Genomic DNA, 23,176 nt, shown 5'->3' on the forward strand with positions numbered 1-23,176 from the left:
ATGAGCCACGGCGTGACTTTAAAAAATTCAGAGTACTTGACACAGAGAGATGATGAAGATGTTTTTGAAGAAATTACACACATGTATTTTAGGAGGAGAATTCCAAAATATATGAGTAGGAAAAGCAAACAAATATTAATTGATGGGATTCCTAAATTGTGTTCCTCAAAGATAACCTTGGGTTTTATTTTGATGTTTTCCCTACTCTCCTACCCGCTATTCTGTTCCTGTGTCTCCACATTTTAAACTATCAACAGGAGTATGCTATTCACTTCCCTTTCTTTAACTTGCTTTTTTCCTAGTTAATATGTTGTGAATAAATTGGAATCTCTGTCATTCTTTTTTTTTTTTTTTTTTGAGACGGAGTCTCACTTTGTTGCCCAGGCTGGAGTATAGTGGTACGATCTTGGCTCACTGTAACCTCCACCTCCTGAGTTCGAGTGATTCACCTGCCTCAGCCTCCTGAGTAGCTGGGATTACAGGCATGCACCACCACGTCTGGCAAATTTTTGGGAATATTTTTAGTAGAGATGGGGTTTTGCCATGTTGGCCAGGCTGGTCTTGAACCCCTGACCTCAGGTGATCTGCCCGCCTCAGCCTTCCAAAGTGCTAGGATTATAGGCGTAAGCCACCATACCTGGCCTCTATCCTCATTTTTAATGGCTATATGGTCACTTCCTTGTATGGCAGTACTGTAATTTTAGATAACCAGCCTCTGTGGGCAGAGGTTAGGTAGGGAGTGATATTCAGGATCCTGACAACCTTTGCCATTCTGAAAAAAGTTTTATGGCCTTGTGCATATGCCAGGTTGTCCTTTTAGGAGAAACTCCTAGAAGTGAAATTATTAATGTTATATCGAGTGAAAAGTTTTTTGGTCAATATTGTGTGAATATCCTTTAGAAAGGCACTTAGTATCTTACAGTGAGGGCCCATTCTTGGAATGTACTTGAGGGATTTAACCAACCAGATCTCATTCTTTTCAAGGGTAGAAACAGCCTTGATCAGTGGCCTGTAGTGTTTGTACCTTGTTACCTTTTCATCTACCTTATTGCCTTGCCTCTTGTTGAACCTAAAAGAATCATGAATGGTTTTGTCTAAATACCAGACTTGGGTTTTTTTTGTCTTTTTTGAGACGGAGTTTCACTCTTGTTGCCCAGGCTGGAGTGCAATGGCATGATCTTGGCTCACTGCAACCTCTGCCTCTGGGGTTCAAGTGATTCTCCTGCTTCAGCCTCCCGAGTAGCTGGGATTACAGGCATGCGCCACCATGCCCGGCTAATTTTGTATTTTTAGTAGAGATGGGGTTTCTCCATGTTGGTGAGGCTGGTCTTGAACTCCCAACCTCACGTGATCCACCTACCTCAGCCTCCCAAAGTGCTGGGATTACAGGCATGAGCCCCCGCGCCCAGCCCAGACTTGGTTTTGTGAGGGGATTTATGTAACGACTAATGTGAACTGAAATGAATTAAATTTGATATTTGTACATTTAGTAAAAAATGAAATGGGGAGTTTTCTTCTTAAAGAGAACTTATAGGAAAAGTGAATTCTCAAAATGGTCCATAAGCTTAATACATGTAATACTTATTCAGTGGTGATGTGAAGGCTCAGTTATCATTAAACTTTATAACAATTAAAATAGTATTAACTCTTAGTTTAACAGAGTTGTGACAGTTTTAGATGTGATATTTAAGAATGTCTTATTTATTTATCTGTTTTTGAGATGGAGTCTCTCTCTGTCACCCAGGCTAGAGTGCAGTGGCGCGATCTCAGCTCACTGCAACCTCTGCCTCCTGGGTTCCAGTGATTCTCCTGCCTCAGCCTCCCGAGTAGCTGGGACTACATGCGCTTGCCACATGCCTGGCTAATTTTTTGTATTTTTAGTAGAGACAGTGTTTCACCATGTTTGCCAGACTGGTCTCAAACTCCTGACCTCAGGTGATCTGCCTGCCTCGGCCTCCCAGAGTGCTGGGATTACAGGCGTGAGCCACCACTCCTGGCCAAGAATATCTTTATTTTAAAAGAAGTCTTTAGATATTTATTCTCCAATTTTGTTTTAATTTTCTGTTCTTCCCCTGCCTTTTATATGTCTTTTGACAAATGCCCATGCTCTTTAGAGCTGCTGGTGTTTAATTAGTCTTTAATGTGGAATATATGCCTTCTTGATGGCTAATTTGACATTTCTTTCTAGATAAACCAGTAACCATTGGGTTGCTGTTTTTGTACTGTACTTATTCTAAGCATAGGTAGAAACATAATATTAGTATTTCTTAAACTGAAGCCATTGGACGTTCTTGAGAGTAAGGGGAATGTTCATGAGCATTTTTCCACTTAAAGATGAGTTCTTTGATCATTTGAGTCCAAGAAATGCTACTTAAGAACTCTCTAAGGGTGAGTCCTTTCTGCGTGGGCTTTGAACAAGGAAAAACCATATTTGCATGTTGGAAAATGTTGTATTTTATTTTACTGAATCCATTGGGTTTTCTCCCTTTGATATTTTCCCCCTCTTGAGTTTGCAGTCAGTGTTAGCTGAGAACTCTTAAGCAGAAAGAACAAACGGCTCTCCACAAAGAGTAAGCCTTCATTCCAAATGGATGCAGTCCAATGTTTTGTTTGGAAAACTACCTGCAGAACCTGTGGGTACTGTAGAAATCTCCAAAGGGAGTGTAAGCTCAGGCATGAAATTAGGGAGAACAAGAGGTGGGAGGCTGCTAAGGAGAGTATTTATGCAGAGGAAAGAAAAGATTCAGGAGAACTGTGCTGAGGGCAACTTGCATGCCAGAGATTGCCATGTTGCAAGCACTGGTATTATTTCTGAATGTGTCTTGCACCCATGGATTTTATCCTTATGTCACTGAGAATAGCAGACTGGTAACTAATTCTGAAAGAGAGAGAGGGAAGTTTTGAATGGGCCATTGTTTTAAAGAGCTGATGCCAGATGTGGTTAACTTGCAGTGATCCACGCTAATGTGTGCGGATCATTCCCCTCCTGTAATATGGTTTCATTTTGGCTTAGAATTGCTTCCTGCAGTTCATTTTTCTCAAAAGATGTGCTTTCCTAAAAATACCTATGTTCTAGGTAGAAATGGAACAGATGCTGAATTTGAAGGAAACAGAAAGGTTCTTGACCCAGCCAACTTAGGTCACCTTTTGAAATGTTAATCGTCAGAACATTTCTTAGTTTTAGAAACTAATGTATAATAATAATGATTAAAATTTATGATCAAATGGCAATTATGTGTCTGGCATACATTTTCTCTAATCTCTACAATGGCCCTAAAAGGCTTCCATTGTCCCCATTTTGTGATGAGAATACTAAGTGAGGCTTGGTGGGATTCAGTAGAGAGGACAAGATGATGAGGCAGGTAGGTAGGGGACCCAAGACCGTGTCCAGAAGACTCTGTGAAAATGAAGACATTACCTGGGAAATAGGACCCACTGGCACCTGGTAGCATCTTGACCTAAGGAAAGGAGACACTCGAGGAAGAGTGCTTTCGAAACCCTTCTGAAGTACACTCTTATCATCAGGGTTTTACCATTCATCAGATTCAATACTGAATTTCTTCTCAGTTATTTTACTTCCCCTCCACCAGTCTCTGTTTGGGAGATGGGTTGGGATAACAGTTTGCTGACTGCCTAGGATAAAGCCCACTGCCCTTCACCATTATTGTAGTGTGGTAACAGTGCTTTCAGAGTTGCACAGGTGAATGAATTCGGGAAGGTGGCCCTGCCAGACTATTCTAGAACCTTCTATTCAGCTTTACCATGTCCCCTCTAGCATGTCACATTTGGAATGATAACCTCTCCCAGCCTCATTTGCAGCTATACAGTTTATCCATATGTGGACTTGAACACTATCTCTGCCACTTAATAAATGTGTGGTTTAAAAAACATTAAGCAAAGTTTCAAATGTACCCAGAAGAAGAGAAATGGTATAACAAATCCCTTTCCTACCCATCATCCAACTAGCTATGCAAGGATGACCAACTTTTTTAATCACTTTGAGTCAATTTCTTCTTTAAAAGTGGGGTCATAATGTTCCCTTCAGGGAATGATTATAAAAATTGATTACATTATAATTAATGTCTAACAAGAATAACTAATAACTCCACGTGTGCTACAGTGTATCGGGTACTGTGCAGTGAAGTTCCTGTGAGGTGCAGGTACCATTTTATCCTTATTTTACAAAGGAGGAGATGGAGGTTCACTGATACTAAATAACACATTCAAGTTCACAAAACCACAAACCACCCAAATCCAGCATTTAAATTCAGTCTTCTTTTAGTCCAAAGCCTTAAAGAGGACTTTCACAAATTGTAAAGGGGCTACGCAAATTCCCTCCAGCCTCCCTCCCTGACCCTATTTTCTTTGAAGATATTTCAGCTCTTGACTTATTCTCACCCTAAGAAAATACCCATGAATTCCTTAAAGAAAGAAAACAAAAACAAAAACATTTTAAAGAGGCCAAAAAGGTCAACAAAGCAAAGGCAGAGTGGATGGGCTGTTTGAACCCTTTGGCTCATTTCATGAAGCCTCAGTGTGTGTACGCAGGGATTTGCTTATTTCTGTGATTTTTGTATTAACTGGTGACATTTGTTCTGCATAACTGCAGTGGGCTAGAACACATTGTTCCCTCTTTGTGACCAATCTTTCTTCTCAATGCACAGCACGCTGCAGACTTGGAAAAGAAGCAGAATGAGACAGAAAACAGGAAATTGCTGGGGACCGTAATCCAGTATGGCAATGTGATCCAGGTAGGTCAAGGCGTCTCTTCCCTTCTGAAACTGAAGCGTTACAAAGAACACAGCTGGGAAAACAAACACATAAGACAGGGTTTGGACACCTTTATGGTAGGACTCCATGGAGGCAGCCAGTTGATTGCAAAAAGTCTAGTGTTTCTTGTTAGATGTGATGGACTCTTGGGCTGTTTGGTTGGTCTTCTCTCAGTGTGAGCATCTACCTCTCTCTGTCTGTGGCTGATCGTTTCACTCCAGACACTTCAAATGGGAAGCTTCCTACTTTAAAAGGAACCTGGCTGTTGCAGTTCTGTTTAACTTATAATGCTTGAAAATTCTTCCTATTTGGTGAAGATTAGCTTCCCTGTAACTTTTATCTACTGGCCAAGAAGAGCTGCTCCCCAGGGGTAATAAGAGCAATTCTGTACCTTTGGGACTTTTCAAATAAAAAATACTTCTCGTTTTGATACATTTTATACTTACCAAAATATTTATTGTTTTCATGTCTGGTCTCATGGGTTGCTTATCTTTTGTGCCTTTACATTTGTCATGGAGATAAAACACAAACCAGGAAACAGCTAATACAGGTTTTACTCAGAAGATCTCTCTGGGTCCATGCCAGTCTTCGTGGAAGCCCAGTGCAACATGTGGCTTTCTTGATTTGTCCAGGCACAAAGAGTAGTGGTTACCAACTGTTGAGCACCTAGACCCGTTTGATGATCTTCCTTCATTATTTTCCTTTTTGAAAGATTTTGCCCACTGTGTAAACATTACTAATTACATAGGAATCCTTCCCTTTTCTCTTGCTATTAGGTATAGAGCAGGGCTAATCAGGAAGATGGGAACACTAGTAAAAGATTGGTAAAAGCAACGTTTTGGGGTTAAATGGGCTCTTTACATTAGGCCTTTTGAAATAGTGAAAGTAACTTGAGAATCTGGTTGAAGATTAGATCCTGCCAGTCCCACTCATCCACTTCCTCCTCCTTAAGTTCCATCCTCTTCAGGATGGACACAAGTGTCCAGGTGGGTTCCAAGTTCAGTGTCAGCTTTATTACTAAGCCAGGCCAGTTCCCTTAAATTCAGAGTACAAGACTTCCTAATTTGGTTAGATTGGAGAATATGGCTTGACCCGAAGATGAAAGGTGCAGAGGCTAAGGACATAAACTTCTAAATGCATTCCGATTCAGGTTTTGTAACTCACTGTGAGATTTGGGGCAAGAAATCTTGCCATGTGTTACTTTACTTACCAGCAAAATGGAAATGGTAATGGCATCTGCTCTTTAGCATGGTTGAGAGGTGCCTGTCCCAGAATAAGCTGTGGATACACTGTAATTAATCTTAGTTATTATTACTTCCCCCAACCCTGGATCTTGGGGCCTACCTGTAGGTAACTTTAGTTTATAAACAAACTGAGTCTGGCACCTAGACAGATGTGTGCAGGACCAGAGGCCACTCACCAAGGGATCAGTTGAGGGGTTGGGAAGACGTTGCCTTCTCCTTGTTTATTTTAGATAGGGGTCATCGGGGCTTATGGATCAGATGGGTTATTCTTCTACCTCCAACAGCACTGTTCGGGGATTTGGAGGACCTCTGAACACTTCTAGCAGCTGTATCTGTTACCATGTGAAAAGGAGGATATTCGCAATTAGCAATGGAGTCTCATTCTGGTTATACCATTTCTTTTTCCTTTTTTTTTTTTTTTTTTTGAGATGGAGCTTGCTCTGTCACCCAGGCTGAAGTGCAGTGGTGGCATCTTGGCTCACTGCAAGCTCCACCTCCCGGGTTCACGCCATTCTCCTGCCTCAGCCTCCCGAGTAGCTGGGACTACAGGCACCCGCCACCACACCTGGCTAATTTTTTGTGTTTTTTTAGTAGAGACAGGGTTTCACCGTGTTAGCCAGGATGGTCTCGATCTCCTGACCTCGTGATCTGCCCACCTCAGCCTCCCAAAGTGCTGGGATTACAGGCGTGAGCCACCACGCCCAGCCGGTTGTACCATTTCTCAAGGGATTGGGCAGTCTTTCATATTCCTTTCCACTTTCTCTTATAACCTGTTGAGTTGGGAAGCCTTGGCCAACTGTTTCTGGTCTAGACTGACTATCAGACACGTTATATCCCGTCTAGGTCTTCAGTCGTTCCATACTGCTCATGTAATTGTTACCCGAAAACCAAGAATAAAGTACTTGGAAATTCAAACCATTTTCTTCCAAATTAAATGACAGTCCTCCAGAGGGGTTGCATTTTATGTTATTTAATTTTTTTAGAGACAACGTCTTGCTCTGTCACCCAAGCTGGAGTACAGTGGTGTGATTTCAGCTTGCTGTAGCCTGCAACTCCTGGGCTCAGGTGATCCTCCCACCTTAGCCTCCTGAGTAGCAGGGACTCCAGGTGTGTACTCCCACACTTGGTTGATCTTAAATATTTTGTAGAGACAAGGTCTCCCGGTGTTGCTCTGGCTTGTCTCAAACTCCTGGGCTCAAGCAATCTTCTGCCTCTGCCTCTGAAAGTGCTGGGATTACAAACGTGAGCCACTTCGCCTGGCCCTGCTTTGTTTTTTAAACTCTTGCCTGTGCTCAGAGTGACCTTCCTCAGCTCCACCTATGTGTCAGGGCATGCCACACTGCAGTTCCTTAGCCCGTTCACACAGGGTTAGGTCTGTCCCACTGACAGATGGCAGCTGATGATGGAACAGTTGACCTGAGCAACATCCATCTTGTCCAAGGCTATGCTGAAAAATAAAACATGACAGTTTTTCTTGTATTCTGCCCTCTCTTTCTGCTCCCTTTTGTCTTCTTCCTTTTCTAATCATCTGCAGCCTTAGGCACTTTGTGATTCTTTAGCTTCACCAGCAGCTCAATGGTGGGAGGAATGTTTGCTACGTAGTTGATATGATTGAAAGAAGGAATGGTAGAAAATTCAGATTTGCTGACACTCACTTTTTTCTCTTGGTGGGTTTTTAGCTCCTGCATTTGAAAAGTAATAAATACCTAACAGTGAATAAGAGGCTTCCCGCTCTGTTGGAGAAGAACGCCATGAGAGTCACATTGGATGAGGCTGGAAATGAAGGGTCCTGGTTTTACATTCAGCCATTCTACAAGCTGCGATCCATTGGAGACAGCGTAAGTGCGGATTCTCCGCCTAGAAAGTGTTCCGTGCCGTGCTTCCAAGTGTGACTGTATATTAGAGTCAAGGAGGAGACTTTGAAAGTTGGAACCAGACCCTCGTCCTGCATAAAGAGAAGGGAATTGCTATGGAAACTAGTGTTTGGGAAACAGGGAGCCGTGGAGAGAAGTGTGGCCTAAATACTGTCACTGTGTTTTTCCTCCTGGACGTCTGAAAACATTGTATGAACAGCCCATTGCCTTAGGAACTTTACCACAAAAACAGCTCTCCCGTATTAATGTCCTGGAGAGGGTCCCTGTCATTCCAGACCCATTAGTGGAATAGAAATGTCTTTTCTATTTTGGAAATAAAGTTAATAAAGGATGGAGGATGGAAGAGAAATAACCTACCCATAGTAGGGGAGGAGAGTAGAAATTGGGATCAGCTTCATTTGTTCCTATGTTGAGAAGCATTCAGTCTCCCCATCGTGTTCAGCAATGCAGTGGGTCTGGAGCAGGGCCCACTCCCGAGGGTTCTCTAGTATATAAAGCCACAGGAAACCTTAGAGCAGTTCTGATATTTGTTGGCTGAATTAGTCAGCCATTATGTGGGCATATACTTAACAGTGATTGTGGTTAAATGCTATCAGCTATGTTTTTGACCTTGTTAATGATTCTAAAATAGCTGCTTTTTATTGAAAAATATGCCTCAAACAGCATGAAATAGTCTCAAAATGCTCAACCAGCCTTAACTTTAAAACTGGTTTTGACACTTTTTAATAGTGCCGTTTAAATTTACAAGCTTTGCGAAGTTCAAATATGTTTATATATTTGTGTGTATATGATAAGGAATGTACCAGAAACATGTGGTACCAGACCATTCCCTCATAGTTGGTAAATAATTGATCCTTAACTGTGAACAGGAAGAAAAGCCCAGTAAAACTTAGGTTTCACCAAAAGTGTTGGATTTATCAAATGAACTTATATTCATTTGGAGTTAGAGAAAATTCAATTGTATATGCTTCTCAAATGTGATAAGCTTGAAAATAGATGGTTTTTCATGTTAGGAAACCATCTTCTCTAACCAAAAATAAAAAACAAGTGTGCCTTATTCTGAATTTCATTTTCAGCACATCCTTTGCTTTCCTATCCTTTAAATGAATCTGTGTGTGGCCATGACTTAGTTGAGAAGATGAGATGGACTTGAATTTAAAATAGTATTTTACAAAAAATAAGTGTAGACCCATTTGTGGGCCATGACATCAATTTAGTGGCTTGTGACTATCCTGTTTGAAAATGGAATAGAACAGAAAGATCAGACTGTGTTATACCACGTAATGATAAGTATTGTTTTTTTTTGGGGGGGGGCAACTTTTGTTTTAGTTATATGTATAGTATATTGTATATATTATAAATATACAAACATGCATATAAGTCTAAATGGCTATATATATGACCTGATCATAGAAAATGTATTTCCAAATGTTATAGTGAAAATATGAAAGTAATTGCTTTAGAAACATAAAGTTGTGGCTTTGTCTGTCAAAGATAAAGACTTACTCAGACTCTTTTTTTTTTTTCTTAAATTTACTTAAAACTTATTTATATAGGTACCCTAAACTGAAGTGTTTTTTTGTTTGTTTTTTCCTGCTCTGGACTGGCTTTGAAATATCTCTGTATAATCAGTGACACTCGGGGAACAAAATTCAGGTTTAACCTTGTAAACATGACCCCTTCTACACAGGGTCAGCTTTTGAGGGAGGTATGGTGTATGGTAGGGAGTATCTTTATACTTGCTGGGGATAGGCCTTGTCTCCTTCAACACAGACACATACGTCTCCTAGAACTGCCCAGTGGTCAATCTGCAGTCCTTATCAGTTTTGTGCAAAGCTGTATTGCTCCTTTCCTTTCCAGGTGGTCATAGGTGACAAGGTTGTTCTGAACCCCGTCAACGCTGGTCAGCCCCTACATGCTAGCAGCCATCAACTGGTAGATAACCCAGGCTGCAATGAGGTAAGGACGTTGAGTTATGCCTGTGGGCATGGGTATCCTGCAGGAGCAGGTCTGGCTGGCGCCAGTGCATGCGTGTGCTGAGAGTGACTTCCGCAGTGACTTGGGGCAGGTGCCCATTCTGCAGGTGAAGAAACAGGCCCAGGGTCAAGGCTGCCATGTAAGGTTGTGCAACTCTGTGTATTGAGTAGTAGATGCGGGCTGATATTCACTCTAGTGCTCAGTTTGCTAAGCCTCACATCACTGAGGGATTGTTTTTTAATTTGTGAAGCCAGAGATGACCCCTTTTACTAGTTACTTTCTGGCCATAGGAGCACCTTTTTCTAATTTGTCTCCCTATACAGGATGCCTCTTTCTAATTTGTTCAAAAAGGAACACTGCAGATTATCAGCAGCTCTGCAAGGGTGATAGCTTGCTTTTGGCAATACATCTCCTTATCCTCTAAATTGGCAATTATAGGATACAAGGAGGTTACTTCCTTGTGACATAAATATTTGTCTGATGGGTAAGGACACAAACTCTTCAGTGGGATAGATGTGGATTCACATCCTGCCTGCCATTCCTAGCTCTGTGATGGTAGGTTGGTTACCTGGTCTCCCTGCATATCAGTTTCCTTATCTCTGAAATGGGGGTGGTGGTCAGACCTATTTTTTAGGGTGTTGCAAAGAATTAAAGGAGATGGTGCATGTTAGCGCCTAAACCTAGTGCCTGGCATAGATTTAGTGCACAAACAATGGCTGCTGTTGTTAACAATGCTCATTAACATTTTCGAGTGTATACACTGGACTCATTTTTTTCCCTTTATAGCTCATTCCATTTTGTAAGTACTTATTTTCATCAGGCCTTTACTTTCTGGCTACAGAGCAAGAGACTTGGAGGAAACGGAAAATATCATTCCAGAAAGGCAGGAGGGTTGGTTCCATTAGTCATAGTTGGACTGTGCATAGTGATTGGTGCAAATGAACCATTTATTGCCAAACTCTGCCAATTGCATTTGCAGGTGCTGTGATTTTAGTGGCATCAATCTTTAGAGTTTTTATTCTGAAGTACAGCCCTGCTTCCTAGGCTGCAGTGAGAAATTTGGGGGCTGGATGACACAGTTGTTGTGAGGGGTACATGAAAAACTAACTCTAATCTGTTTTTCAGGTCAACTCTGTCAACTGCAATACAAGCTGGAAAATAGTCCTTTTCATGAAATGGAGTGATAACAAAGATGACATATTAAAGGGGGTGAGTTTGATGCTTTATGGGCTGAGCGTTACTTGACTCTTCTTGAGGGCAGCAGTCTAATTCTCTGTTTAAATTCTTTTTTCCTTAATTCTTTCTCGTGTTGACTTTTAGGGTGACGTGGTGAGGCTGTTCCATGCTGAGCAAGAGAAGTTTCTCACCTGTGACGAACACAGGAAGAAGCAGCATGTCTTTCTGAGAACCACGGGCCGGCAGTCGGCCACATCTGCCACTAGTTCAAAAGCCCTGTGGGAGGTAGAGGTAAGGATAGGGTGGAGAAAGGGCTCTTTCTATATATATTCTACAAATATATATACATATATACACCTGTATATGTCTATACACCTATATATCCAACACCTACACACATACACACAGAATACGTGTGTGTGTGTGTGTGTGTGTATATTTTTATATATATATGTCACAAACAGGTACTTATACCCACCCTGTTCCAAAAATGGGTTGTGGATGGCTTAGTGAAGTAAGCGCATCATGACATATCATGGTGCTGGATGTTTGTGCAGAGGGAAAGAATAAGTACTTTGGAAACAAATTCAAAAATGAAATTAGAAATATCTTTCTCTGAGTCATCTAATCTCTTCTATTGTTTTCTTTCCTTTGCTCATTTATCTATCACAACAATATTTAACCAAGTGTCTACCTGACATGATACATAGGTGATGCCCACATTGGCGATGGGGCAGAAATGAGAAGATATGCACCCAGATAACTAGAACACACAGGGGGATGGTGAAGGTGATAAGAGGCATATTCCACATGCTTTGGAGGTTTCAGTGAGAGAGGGTGAATGTCTGGTTGGGTGAAGAATTAAGGAAGACTTCCTGAAGGAGATAGCATCTGATCTGGTACCTGCAGGATGATTTATATTTCAGAAGGAAGAGCTGAATGGAGTAGGTTACTTCATGTAAAAGAATGATGCAGAATGTGGAAACACGAAGCAGCGTAGGATAAAACTCAGTAACTGGTTTGGTGAAGGTCATGGGATAGGCGTGGAAAATTAAACAGAAACTGTTTTTGGAGACCAGAGCCTGAAGGGCCATCTGTCCAGGCTATAGGGAGTCGGGATTTCATTTATGGACAGGAGAGAAATGTGGAAAGTTGTTTGAGGAAGGGAGTAACGTAATCAGTGTGCAACTTAAAGAAGCTAGAAGATTCTGCCCACAGCATGTAGTTTATTGTGAGGAGAGTCTAGAATTGCAGGATAAAGAAGGAAATTATCTGAATGCTTGGTGAAAGAGGCAATGAGAGCTTCAACTAACATGGAGCTCTTTTGTCACCTCAAGCCTTCCTTTCTGTGTAATTGCAGCATGAATTAGAATTCTAGTTTAAATTTTGAATTTGAATAGATACATTTTTCTGTCTCTGCTTGCCTTCTCTTTTCCTCCTCCCTAGCTTCAATTGTTTCATGTTGCTATTGAGGACTAGCCTATGTACAGTAAAGTGCGCAAGTCAAGAGTATACAACTCAGTGAATTTTTACGTATACATTCAGCCATGTAACCAGCACCTAGAACAAGAAATAGAACGATAGCCGCACCCAAAAGGTCCCTTGAGCCTCTCTTTCCCGGCAGTGTTTCCTTTTTCCTCCTGGAGACTTCTATCTCCATAAATTAGTATTGCCTCTTCTTGAACTTCTTATAAATGAAGTCATACGGTATACAGTCTTTATGTTCTGTTTTTTTTTTACTCAGTATAATTATTTTGAGATTCATATATATTGTTGTATGTATCAGATTAATTTGTTCCTTTATATTGCTGCATAATAGTCCATCATATGGATACACCACAATTTGTTAATCTGTTCACCTGTTGATGAACATTTGAGTTGTTCCCAATTTCTGGCTATTTCAAATAAAGCTTCTAGGGATATTTGTGTACAAGTTTCTGTATGGATGTAACTTTCCTTCATTTCTCTTGATTAAATACCTAGCAGTGGATTGGCTGGATCATATGATAGCCGTTGTATGGTATGGTATGGTATGGTATGGTATATATTCAACTTCATAAGAAATTGCTAAACTGTTCTCCAAAGTGGTTGGACCATTTTACATTCCCACAAGTCATGTGTGCGAGTTCTAGTTCTTCCACATCCTTACCAATGCCTGATATGGTCAGTCTTTTCAGTGTTAGTCATTCTAGGAGGTACATAGTGAAATTGCAATGTGGGTTGAATTTGCATCCCCCGTTTGATTTAGTAGGTGTGTAGTGAAATTTCATTGTGGGTTTGGTTAACGATGTTGAGCATTTTTCTCATGTGCTTATTTGCCCTCTGTGTAGCTTCTCTGGTGAAATGTTTGTTCAGATATTTTGCCCATTTAAAAAATTGTCTTACCACTCTTTTAACATGGATATTGTAAGAATCAAGTTCAGCCGGACATGGTGGCTCAGGCCTGTAATCCCAGCACTTTGGGAGGCTGAGGCAGGTTGATCACCTGAGGTCGGGAGTTCGAGACTAGCCTGACCAACATAGAGAAACCCTGTCTCTACTAAAAAATACCAAATTAGACGAGCATGATGGTGCATGCCTGTAATCCCAGCTACTTATGAGGCTGAGGCAGGAGAATCACTTGAATCTGGGAGGCGGAGGTTGCAGTGAGCTAAGATTGCATCATTGCACTCCAGCCTGGTCAACAAGAGCGAAACTCCATCTCAAAAAAAAGAAAAAAAATCAGCTTCATCTTGGGCATTGTATAGAAAAGTTTCCACAGTTATGATAAAAAGGAATCTATATAAAGTTTTTGTTAATTCCCACCCTCTATCCATTTTCCCCTTTCTTCCTCTTCTCTACCTGCATTTGCCCTTTAGTTACTGTATGTGTCTACATAGGGACCTGTCAATCCTACTAGATTATAAACTCCTTGAGAGACATCAGAATGAAATATCAGTTGTCAGATTCTTTTAACAATTATGTCTTCAGAGTTTTTGCTTTAATATCTAAAAAAAGGCTCATTTTCTCATTTTAAACTATTTAAATACTCTAGGTGAGATAGATCACTCATTTGCCTATGACCTTTTAGAAAAGTTGTTTTGGCCAGGTGTGGTGGCGCATGCCTGTAATACCAGCACTTTGGGAGGCCAAAGTGGGAGGTTCACTGACGGTCAGGAATTCAAGGCCAGCCTGGTCAACATGACGAAACCCTGTCTCTACTAAAAATATGAAAATTAGCCAGGCGTGATGACACACGTCTATACTCGCAGCTACTTGGGAGGCAGAAGCACAAGAATCACTTGAACCTGGGAGGCGGAGGTTGCAGTGAGCCAAGATTGCACCACTGCTCTCCAGCCTGGGTGACAGAGCGAGACCCTGTCTCAGAAAAGAAAAGTTGTTTTGTTAAAATATTGTACATATGCTTAATCTAAATTTGCATTGACTATGTTTTGGTGTATTTATAAGTGGTGAACTCAGTTTCTGAAATAAAACTTTTTGTTTGCCAAAGAAAAACCTGCAAAAAACAAAACTGCTTGAGAGCCAGAATTTGGTCTTGAACTTTATCATTGAAGATTGATGCCCCCATGGTCCCAACCACAGAGTTTTTTACATTCAGAACAGTCTCTCAAAACCACTTCTCATGTGTGATTTGGATATTGGTACAAAAAAAAAAAAGGAGACTTTCTCATCTTTCAGAGTTAATTTAAAGTAATAATGCAAACTAAGGAAATATAGAAAATCAAGAAAACAAGGGCAGAAGTGAAGTGTTGTTTCACTAATTTAATGTGCCTACTTCTATTGAGCTGTTTTTCTATGAACAGGATATTTTTGCATGGTTGATACCATTTTATAAGCAATTTTTCACCTTGTTCTCCTGAATTGCTTAGGGAGACATTGAATATTTTTTTCTCTCATTTTTTAAAATGACTTCTGGCAAGTCAAGTGCCCCTCAAAATAAAAGAGAGAAGACAACATCGTGTATTGTATATTTGTAGTAATGAGCCAGGGTTTACATTATATGTCTGTAGCTTATTCATCATCCCCAAATAAATATTATGCTCATTAGCAGTCACTCCCTATTTCCCCTTAAATATCCCCCATTCTCCTGCCCTTGGTAGCTAATCTACTTCCTATCTCTATAGATTTGCCAGTGCTGAATGTTTCATATAAACAGAATCCTACCATATGTGGTCCTTCATATCTGACTTCTTTCACCTAGGATGATGTCTTAGTCCAATTCGGGCTGCTATTATAAAATATCATAAACTGGGTTGCTTATAAATATCAGAAATGTATTTCTTATAGTTCTGGAGGCTGGGAATCTAAGATCAAGGCACTGGCAGATTCAGTGTCCGGTGAGGGCACTCTTCCTGGTTCATCTGCTGTGTCCTCACACGGCAGAAAGAGAGGGGACTTTCTGGGGTCTGTTGTATAAGGGCACTGTTTTTATTCATAAAGGCTCGGCCTCATGACCTGATCACCTCCCAAAGGTGAAGTATAATGTAAACGATCTTCTAATACTATAACCTTAGGGGGTAGGTTTCAACCTATGAATGATGACAGGACACACACATTGAGACCACACCAGATAACATGTTCAAAGTGTATTCATAGTGCCACATGTATCAGTACTTCATTTCTTTTTATTGCCAAATAATATTCCATTGTATAGATGTGCCATATTTTATTTACCCATTTATCATTTAATAGCATTTGGATTGTTTTCACATTTTGGCTCCTCCATAACGCTGCTATGAACATTGATATACAACTTTTTATGTGGATGTATGTTCTCAAGGCTCTTGGGAGTGGAATTCTGGGTCACGTAGTAATTCTATTTTTGACCTTTTGAGGAACTGCCAGACTGCCTTCCACAGTGAATGGCTGCACCATTTTATATTCTCACCAGCAGTGTGTCAGAGTCCCATTTTCTCCATGTGGTCTTCATTTTGGAGGACTTTTTTTGTGTATAGAATTCTAGGTAGACAGTTTTTTTACTTTCTTTAAAGATTTTGATCCATTGTCTTTTGGCTTGCATTGTTTGTGATTATTTGATGGGTAAAAAAATGTGTTCCTTGTATATAATGTCTCTGCCTTGCATCCTCCCCCTACCTCGGCTGCTGCAAAGATTTTTCTTTTTTATTTCTGGTTTATGTTAATCTGATTATGATATGCCTTTGTGTGTGTGTGTGTGTGTATGTTTGTGTCTGTCTGTGTCTGTGTGTTTACCCTGCTGCCTGACCAACCCCCACAGACGTGCTGGGTCATTTGATACTGTCTGACAGGTCCTGAGTTCATGGTTCACATTTTTCTGATTCTTTGTCTAGTCCTTTATTTACTGAGCATTGTAATACAAGTTTGTTGAGTATGTGGAGTCTGTTGTTCCTTTAAAGAGTACTGAATTTTCTTCTGTTATACACTAAAGTGACCTGTAGGATCCCTTTGCTCCTTTGAAGGCTTATTTTCAAGCTTTATTCAGCCAGGTGTTGTGTAGAGTTAATTTTGGGGCTAGTTTAGCTCCCCTTCCAAGATGGGACCCCTTTGATGTGTGTACTAATGCGCAGGGTGTTCCACGTGATCTCTCTGCTTTGGCTTTTCAGAATCAGGACTCCTCCCAGCCCTGGGTGAGCTCTGGGAAAGTTCAGCGTTCAGACTCCTTGTTTTTCTTCATTTGGCTTCGGAGGGTCTTGCCTTATGCATATGCAGTCTGATGTTCAGCCAGAAACTCAAGGGAGGCTCCTATGCAGAGTTCCAGAGCTTTTTCTGTGTGTAGTTCTGTATGCATTAGTACTCCATCCCCACAAATTCTAGCTGCCTCAGTCTCCCTCAACTTTGATCTGTCTCCTTAACTCCATGAGCTTAGTGCCCTCAGCTTGGATTCTTCCTCCTCATGCTGCCATCCAGAGAGGACCCCTGGGTAGAAAATCAGAGCAATAGCCGAGCTGGCCTCGTTTGTTTCCCTATTCTCAGAGATCACCATTGTTCACCACCAGTTGTCCAATGTGTGAACACAGTTGTTTGGGATATTTTATCCAGTTTTCTAGTTGTCTATGGCAATTTCATCTATTCTCTGCAGTGTCTGATTGTTTATGGCACCAACTACCAGTGCTGGTTAACTCTGTCATGGCCAGAAGCTGATGTGACATTTATTTTTCTGATGCGTTGGCCCAGGCACTGAGTTTCACATTTCAGAGCAGAGGCCTGCGTGCATAAGTACATGTGCGGATGGCTTTAACAGTTCTCCATGAAAGCCCTTTTTATTGGCTGTGCTTTTTGTAGAAACATTTCAGAATCTGCTACTTCATTATGGCTAAGGCAAATAACCCGAAAACCATTGAAGTTTTTATTCCAACCATTGTATGTTAACTAGGAGACTCGATGCCTTCTTTGGAGAGACATTGCTTACTTTCGAGTTTGGATGTTACGTGTGACGCTGGCAATGGGTTTGTTGAAAATGCTGATTTTTTTTTTTTCTAGCTTATAAATACCACTCCTGAACTATGACTTGTGATGCCTGCAATTTAATGTCTTCCTAGTGTAGGTAGACTTTTCATTGACTCCTGTTGATCATTCTTGCAGGTGGTCCAGCATGACCCGTGTCGGGGCGGAGCAGGGTATTGGAACAGCCTTTTCCGCTTCAAGCACCTGGCCACGGGGCATTACTTGGCAGCAGAGGTAAGCAGCAGCCCTGTGGTTTTCTCTTTCAAGGCTGACGCATCTCATCACCTTTTCTCATTCCGCTGTAGCCATCGTGTAGTAAAAGGCTTAGGGAAATGCACTCAGTCACTTTGCTTTTCCTTCTGTTTTTCTGTTTCTTTCTGCCTCATTTCCCTAGAAGAGTCAAAAATGATTACCACATTTTAGTAGGTGACAGGGGTGCTGATCAAGATGTGGGGAGAAAGTAAGTTAGAAGATAATGCCAATCTAGGTTTTCAGTATTATCTTCCGTTTTGCTCTTATATGCTACCCTTCCCACGTCTTGTCTACCAGCCCCACACCTAGCATGAGCGACTGAGGCTGCAGCGGAAACATGGTATGTAGAACCAGAAGCACTAAGACATATAAAGAAGTGGATGATCTTATAATTACTTACAATAATCTTATAAAGAAAAACAGCATTAGTGGAATAGACAGTGGCTTGTCTTTTACTTGTAGGAATGTCAAAACATCACAGAAATTAACTTTACCTTAAGTGTCTGTGAAGGGGCCAGGCACAGTGGCTCACACCTATAATCCCAACACTTTGGGAGGCTGAGGAGTTCAATATCAGCGTGGCCAAAATGGTGAAACCCCGTCTCTACAAAAATTAGCCAGGTGTGGTGGTGCACACCTGTAGTCCCAGCTACTTGGGAGGCTGAAGTGGGAGAATCGCTTGAACTTCGGAGGTGGAGGTTGCAGTGACCCGAGATCGCACCACTGCACTCCAGCTTGGGTAACAGAACAAGACTGTGTCTCAAAAAAAAAAAAAAAAAAAAGTCTGTGAAGAGTTTTTGAGGAGACGAAAGACTCAGTGCTGAAGGACAGGAGGAATTTACCTTTTAATTTTTGTATCACATGAAGGAGCCATCCTACTGTGTGACAGATGTTGAGTTTTACTCCAATCTGCTGGGAGATGTACGATGCATATTTCTATCAGATTCTAGTCATGCATCAAAAGACCCCTACTGTTATCTGGGACCACCCATGAGACCGCTGAGAGATTTCCAAGGTGATGGTGGGTGTCAGCACTGCTCCTGTGCCTAACCCGAGGAAGGCTGGCTCTAAGTGTGCTCAGCCCCCTACGGTGCCTAATACATGAAGTGGTGATTTTGATATATGTAAGAACTGAAGATCAAAAAGTCTAAGTTCAAACTTAAGATAAAGCCATAGGGAATTACAGGCCCAGCTAATCAGCTGTGAGAGATGATCTATGTGGTTTCCTGAAGACTAGCGGTGGTGGCATTATCTGCTATGTTTTGAGGCTAATGTAGCTCTTGCTGGAGGCCTAAATTTTTTATTTTTAACTAAAAATAAGCAGGATTATCAGTGACTGTGTATTGATCTTTTATCCATCTCAGGCTTTTAACTATTGCTTTGCCAGTGAATTCATTGTCTTCCTCTGTCTATACTTGAGAGCCATCTCTTGGTGACTGGTAGATGTTCCATGTGTGCTGTACCCGTGTGACCTGTGTCATTGTTGTGGCATGCTGGTTTTGTGAACAGAGGGAATGGACAAGTTCTTAGCTGCTCAAGGATGTTTGCAGGCTTTGAAGTCTCCTGCAAGTGGGGCCCAGTCCTTAAGAAAGCAATGGATGTTTTAATTTCCTAATGATTCTTTTTCATCAGGTAGACCCTGACTTTGAGGAAGAATGCCTGGAGTTTCAGCCCTCAGTAAGTATGGACAAGAGCTTTCTTGTCTTCATCTGGTAGGGTGCGGCCAAATGATCTGGAGCTCCATTTAAGAAACTGTCACTGCGGTCACTGAGTGCTGGGGAAGGAGAAACCTTAGGCGCCCTTAAAACACGATCATGTTCTGTGCTTCCCTTGAGAGGGACCGTAGTCCTTTGTGTCTTGATTAGTCCAGGAACTGTTGTTCATGATGGTATTTCTGTGTGTAGTAACAGAGTCTCCATTTCTAAGTTGGAGAAGTTCATGGTATCACTTGGAAGACTCCTAGAGTTGGAGACAGTGATGCCCCATATAGAAGATGGACTTTTAAAACCAATTGTCTTACTGGTATTGACCTTAATCTATGACTCACACAGCTTTTTCAGGGAATAAGTATGTGAGGTAGATAGTGTTACCGAGGCTATGGCGGTAACACATGAGGCGTGGTGCAGCTGGCGTGTGATTAGATACTCAGCTAATCAGTCCTTGATTTCTGCAAGGTCAGAAATAGGCTTTAGTGTATAATATGGTTTAGAATTTTAAGTGCAAAATGTATCTTTCTCTGGAGACCTTATTGCCAAGTAATGCTGATATGTAGACACTTTGGACTTCAGGTGTCCACATTTATGGGTTGAAGAAGGCAGTGGTTGTGTTACATGGAAATGATGGGTGTAAGTAAGACAGTTTTCTTGTGGAGTGCTTGATTCTGGTCTAGGATTAAGGAAAAACAGTTGCTCCTGGATTTGACGTGTGTCTCATGATGATCTCAGTGGGTCTGGAAGGTGATATTGAGGGTATTTCTTTCTTTCTTTGGCAAGATTTTGAAAAAAAAAAAAAAAATAGAGGGATTTTCTTAAGTCACATTAATGAAGGGAACTGGGTGAAGGGAATTCAAATTGTAATTGTCCTTGGAAAGAGTTGTGAATTCTGCTGTCATGGTTATCCTTCTAGTTATGTGTCAGTGAAATGTTGGCTTTGAAAGACACTCTAGCTGAGACCTTCCTGCTGTGGGTTTGTGGCCTTGCTGGGGAGCCTCTCCTCCCCTTTTTGCTCCCTACTGGGGTACCCGAGGCTCACCTTCCTTCTTTTCATCCTGGTCACCCCTATTTCTAGAGTCCATTTTGAAAGCTTTGCTTCCACAGTTAATACGGCTTGGAAAACCCTGACCTAGTTTAACTCTCTGTCAGTGCATGAGGAACTCTGTGGCAAAACTTCTCTGCACCATGTTCATGTAGTTACTGTTTGAACACTTAGACTGGCAGGGACATCGTGTTTCAGAGGACGGTTCTTGTCCTTGCACCTTCTTTATTTCCAGAGAAGGAGCTGCCTCTGTGTGGCTGACATCCGGTGGTCTCCATGCTGCCGTCTGTGGTGACACAGAGGAAGTCTTACCTCTGAGATTAGGCAAGCTGCAGCTCCTTTCAGTGAGCACTGATGTCCAAGTGAACTTTGTGCTCTGACGGGTAGAGGGCTGCTCTCCTGGCCTCCTGGTATGGGAGGGAAGACTGGCATTTACTGTGCAGGAGGAAGAGCACAGTTTAAATACCAGATGTACCATTTATGAGCTGTGTGACCTTGGACAAGTTACTTTCCCTCTCTGAGCCTCAATTCCTTCATCTGTACAAGTGGCATTTTTCAACTTCTCCAAGATCGTTAGCATTTTTAGTGCCTTTGCATCCACCAGGTTGTCTGGGCTGCACAGCAGCGTATAAAAGGAGTTAGGGCGGGTTTCAGGATCTTCCTGGTACGGAGGAGGAAGCAGCCATTGAGAGTGGTCCTGACTCATCCTGCATCTGAGGCTCCCTCAGAGTTCAGTGGTCTTTTGACGTTTTTGTGCTTCTTGGTATCAGAGAGGCGGATGTGCCAGCAGCCTTGGGTGCAGATCTAGACTGCATCACTCTGGCTACTTCGATGTTGATTGGGGATGGGCTGCGTGTGGAGGAGGGGTGTGTGGAGAGGGGATCTTACCCTACACCCACACGGCCAACAGCACAGATCTGCCTCTGTGGCAAGGTGTTAGTACTAGGAGGACCCCACCCCCCTCATACTCTTCTTGGTTTGGAAACTTTGGTGGAAAACCTTGAGTTGTTTGAGTTTGGGAGAGGAGGCGCCTCATTCTATATGCTGGTCGTTGGTTGGTTTCCCTAAGAACAGCTTCAGTGCCTGTGGTTTTTGCCTGGGACCTCACTTGGCTTTGTGGTGCTCGTCCTTCTAAATTCAGGACCCTGAAGACATTTGCTGCCTGGCGCCAGAGGGAGAAAAAGGACCACCCGAGGCTCCTGCTCCTCTGCCAGGCTTTTGCACATGTGCCTTTCTTCCCACTAGGTGGCAGGCACCGACTGCACACTGAAAGGATGTCAGGACGCTGCCTCTCAGTCGCGTTTCCAGACACAGTGGACGTAATGCAATTGTGATTTTCCTCTTGACTCCCACAGGTCTCTGAAACTTAACTGCCAGCCTGTAGCTGAGCTCTGTGTCTCAAACCATAACCGGGTCAGAGTTTATTTTGAAAGTGGCATGTGGAGTGCTTTGCCAGGTGGTTAGGAGAGAACAAATGTTACTCAAAGTTCTTGCTCCTAAACTGAGGTTTTAGAAGTGTTCTGTCGCTCTCCAGGTGATTCTTCCTTTAGCGTAGATAGAATAAAGGGTCTGGGATTTGTTCAAGTAAAGGGACGAGTGATTAGAGGAGAAAGCGTGAGACAGAAGAGATACAGGTTTTGGGTATTGAAAGAACCTTTTTTAAAAAAACACACATAGAGGTTGGGAGTCGCGGCTGAACTGACAGGCTGTCGCCCTGCGCTCCTGCATTTCAGGCCCCGTGAAGTTAGATTCTCTCTCCTTTGCCTTTGATTTGATTTCCGTTTTTTGATTCCTTTGTCTTTCTGGTGAAGTCTTCTTCCTCCCTGTCTGGAAAGGAGGCAGAGCTTCAGCCTAAGAAAAGCAGGCTGTAGTGACAAAGAAAATGTGCTTCCTCAGTAGATGCAGGTGGATGATGTCATCCTGCAAGGATGTTAGACATGGAAAATCACCCAATGTACAGTTGCCGGGCTGAGAGCGAGCTGGCCAAGCCCTTCTGAGCAGGCTCCATGTCTTAAGCCCCCTCCTTGAATCTCTGTAGGCAGATGGGCTTTCGAGCCTAGAATGTGCCTTTCTAGTTTCTCGGGAAAGTTTTCATCATCGTTCCTCAGCCTTCGCTGTCAGAGATTTTCTTCGCTCCCAGGCAAATCCCTGATGTCGCAGCAGAGGCCCGTCTTCCCAGACCTGTCATCAGCAGCCCTCTCAATTAATGATGGACATCTTTTTCAGGGCTACGCTGACTTCTCAAATATTTCTTTTGGCTGCATTGGGGTTGCTGCTTACGAACACTTGGATTCAGGTTTATTTTGTTTTAGTTTTTCTCCTGGGAAGTCACTGTATCATATTGTCAGTAGACAATTGTCACTGTAGATGAATACAGCTACCGATAATCAAATCTGCAGGATGAGTTTCCTGAAAATGCCCTCTCCCTGAGCTCCTGCGGATGGGTGTACCTGTGTCGAGTTTTTTTCTTTTTTTAAATCAGCTAGAGCACTCCTTCCATGGTCATCTATTAGTGTAACTCCACATTGTTGAAACTTTTTTTTTTTTTTTTTTTTAAAGGCAGTCTCACTCTGTCGTCTAGGCTGGAGTGCAGTGGTGCGATCTCAGCTCACTGCAACCTCTGCTGCCCAAGTTCAAGCGGTTCTTCTGTTTCAACTTCCCAAGTAGCTGGGATTATAGGTGCCTGCCACCACGCCCAACTAATTT

The 23,176-nt window shown here is 42.1% G+C and overlaps 1 protein-coding gene across 1 annotated transcript in view; it reads left to right on the forward strand.

Annotated features, from left to right (window-relative positions):
* Positions 1-23,176, forward strand: part of LOC105477623 (inositol 1,4,5-trisphosphate receptor type 1) — a 356,056-nt gene that overhangs the window by 141,172 nt on the left and 191,708 nt on the right. Inside the window, exons 6-12 of the mRNA XM_071092119.1 lie at positions 4,665-4,751; positions 7,694-7,852; positions 9,749-9,847; positions 10,991-11,074; positions 11,186-11,332; positions 17,603-17,698; positions 19,349-19,393. Of these exons, the coding sequence (XP_070948220.1) occupies positions 4,665-4,751; positions 7,694-7,852; positions 9,749-9,847; positions 10,991-11,074; positions 11,186-11,332; positions 17,603-17,698; positions 19,349-19,393 (717 nt within the window). The remainder of the gene's footprint in view (positions 1-4,664; positions 4,752-7,693; positions 7,853-9,748; positions 9,848-10,990; positions 11,075-11,185; positions 11,333-17,602; positions 17,699-19,348; positions 19,394-23,176) is intronic.

Source organism: Macaca nemestrina, chromosome 2, assembly GCF_043159975.1.
Source record: "Macaca nemestrina isolate mMacNem1 chromosome 2, mMacNem.hap1, whole genome shotgun sequence".
NCBI classification, from domain to species: Eukaryota; Metazoa; Chordata; class Mammalia; order Primates; family Cercopithecidae; genus Macaca; species Macaca nemestrina.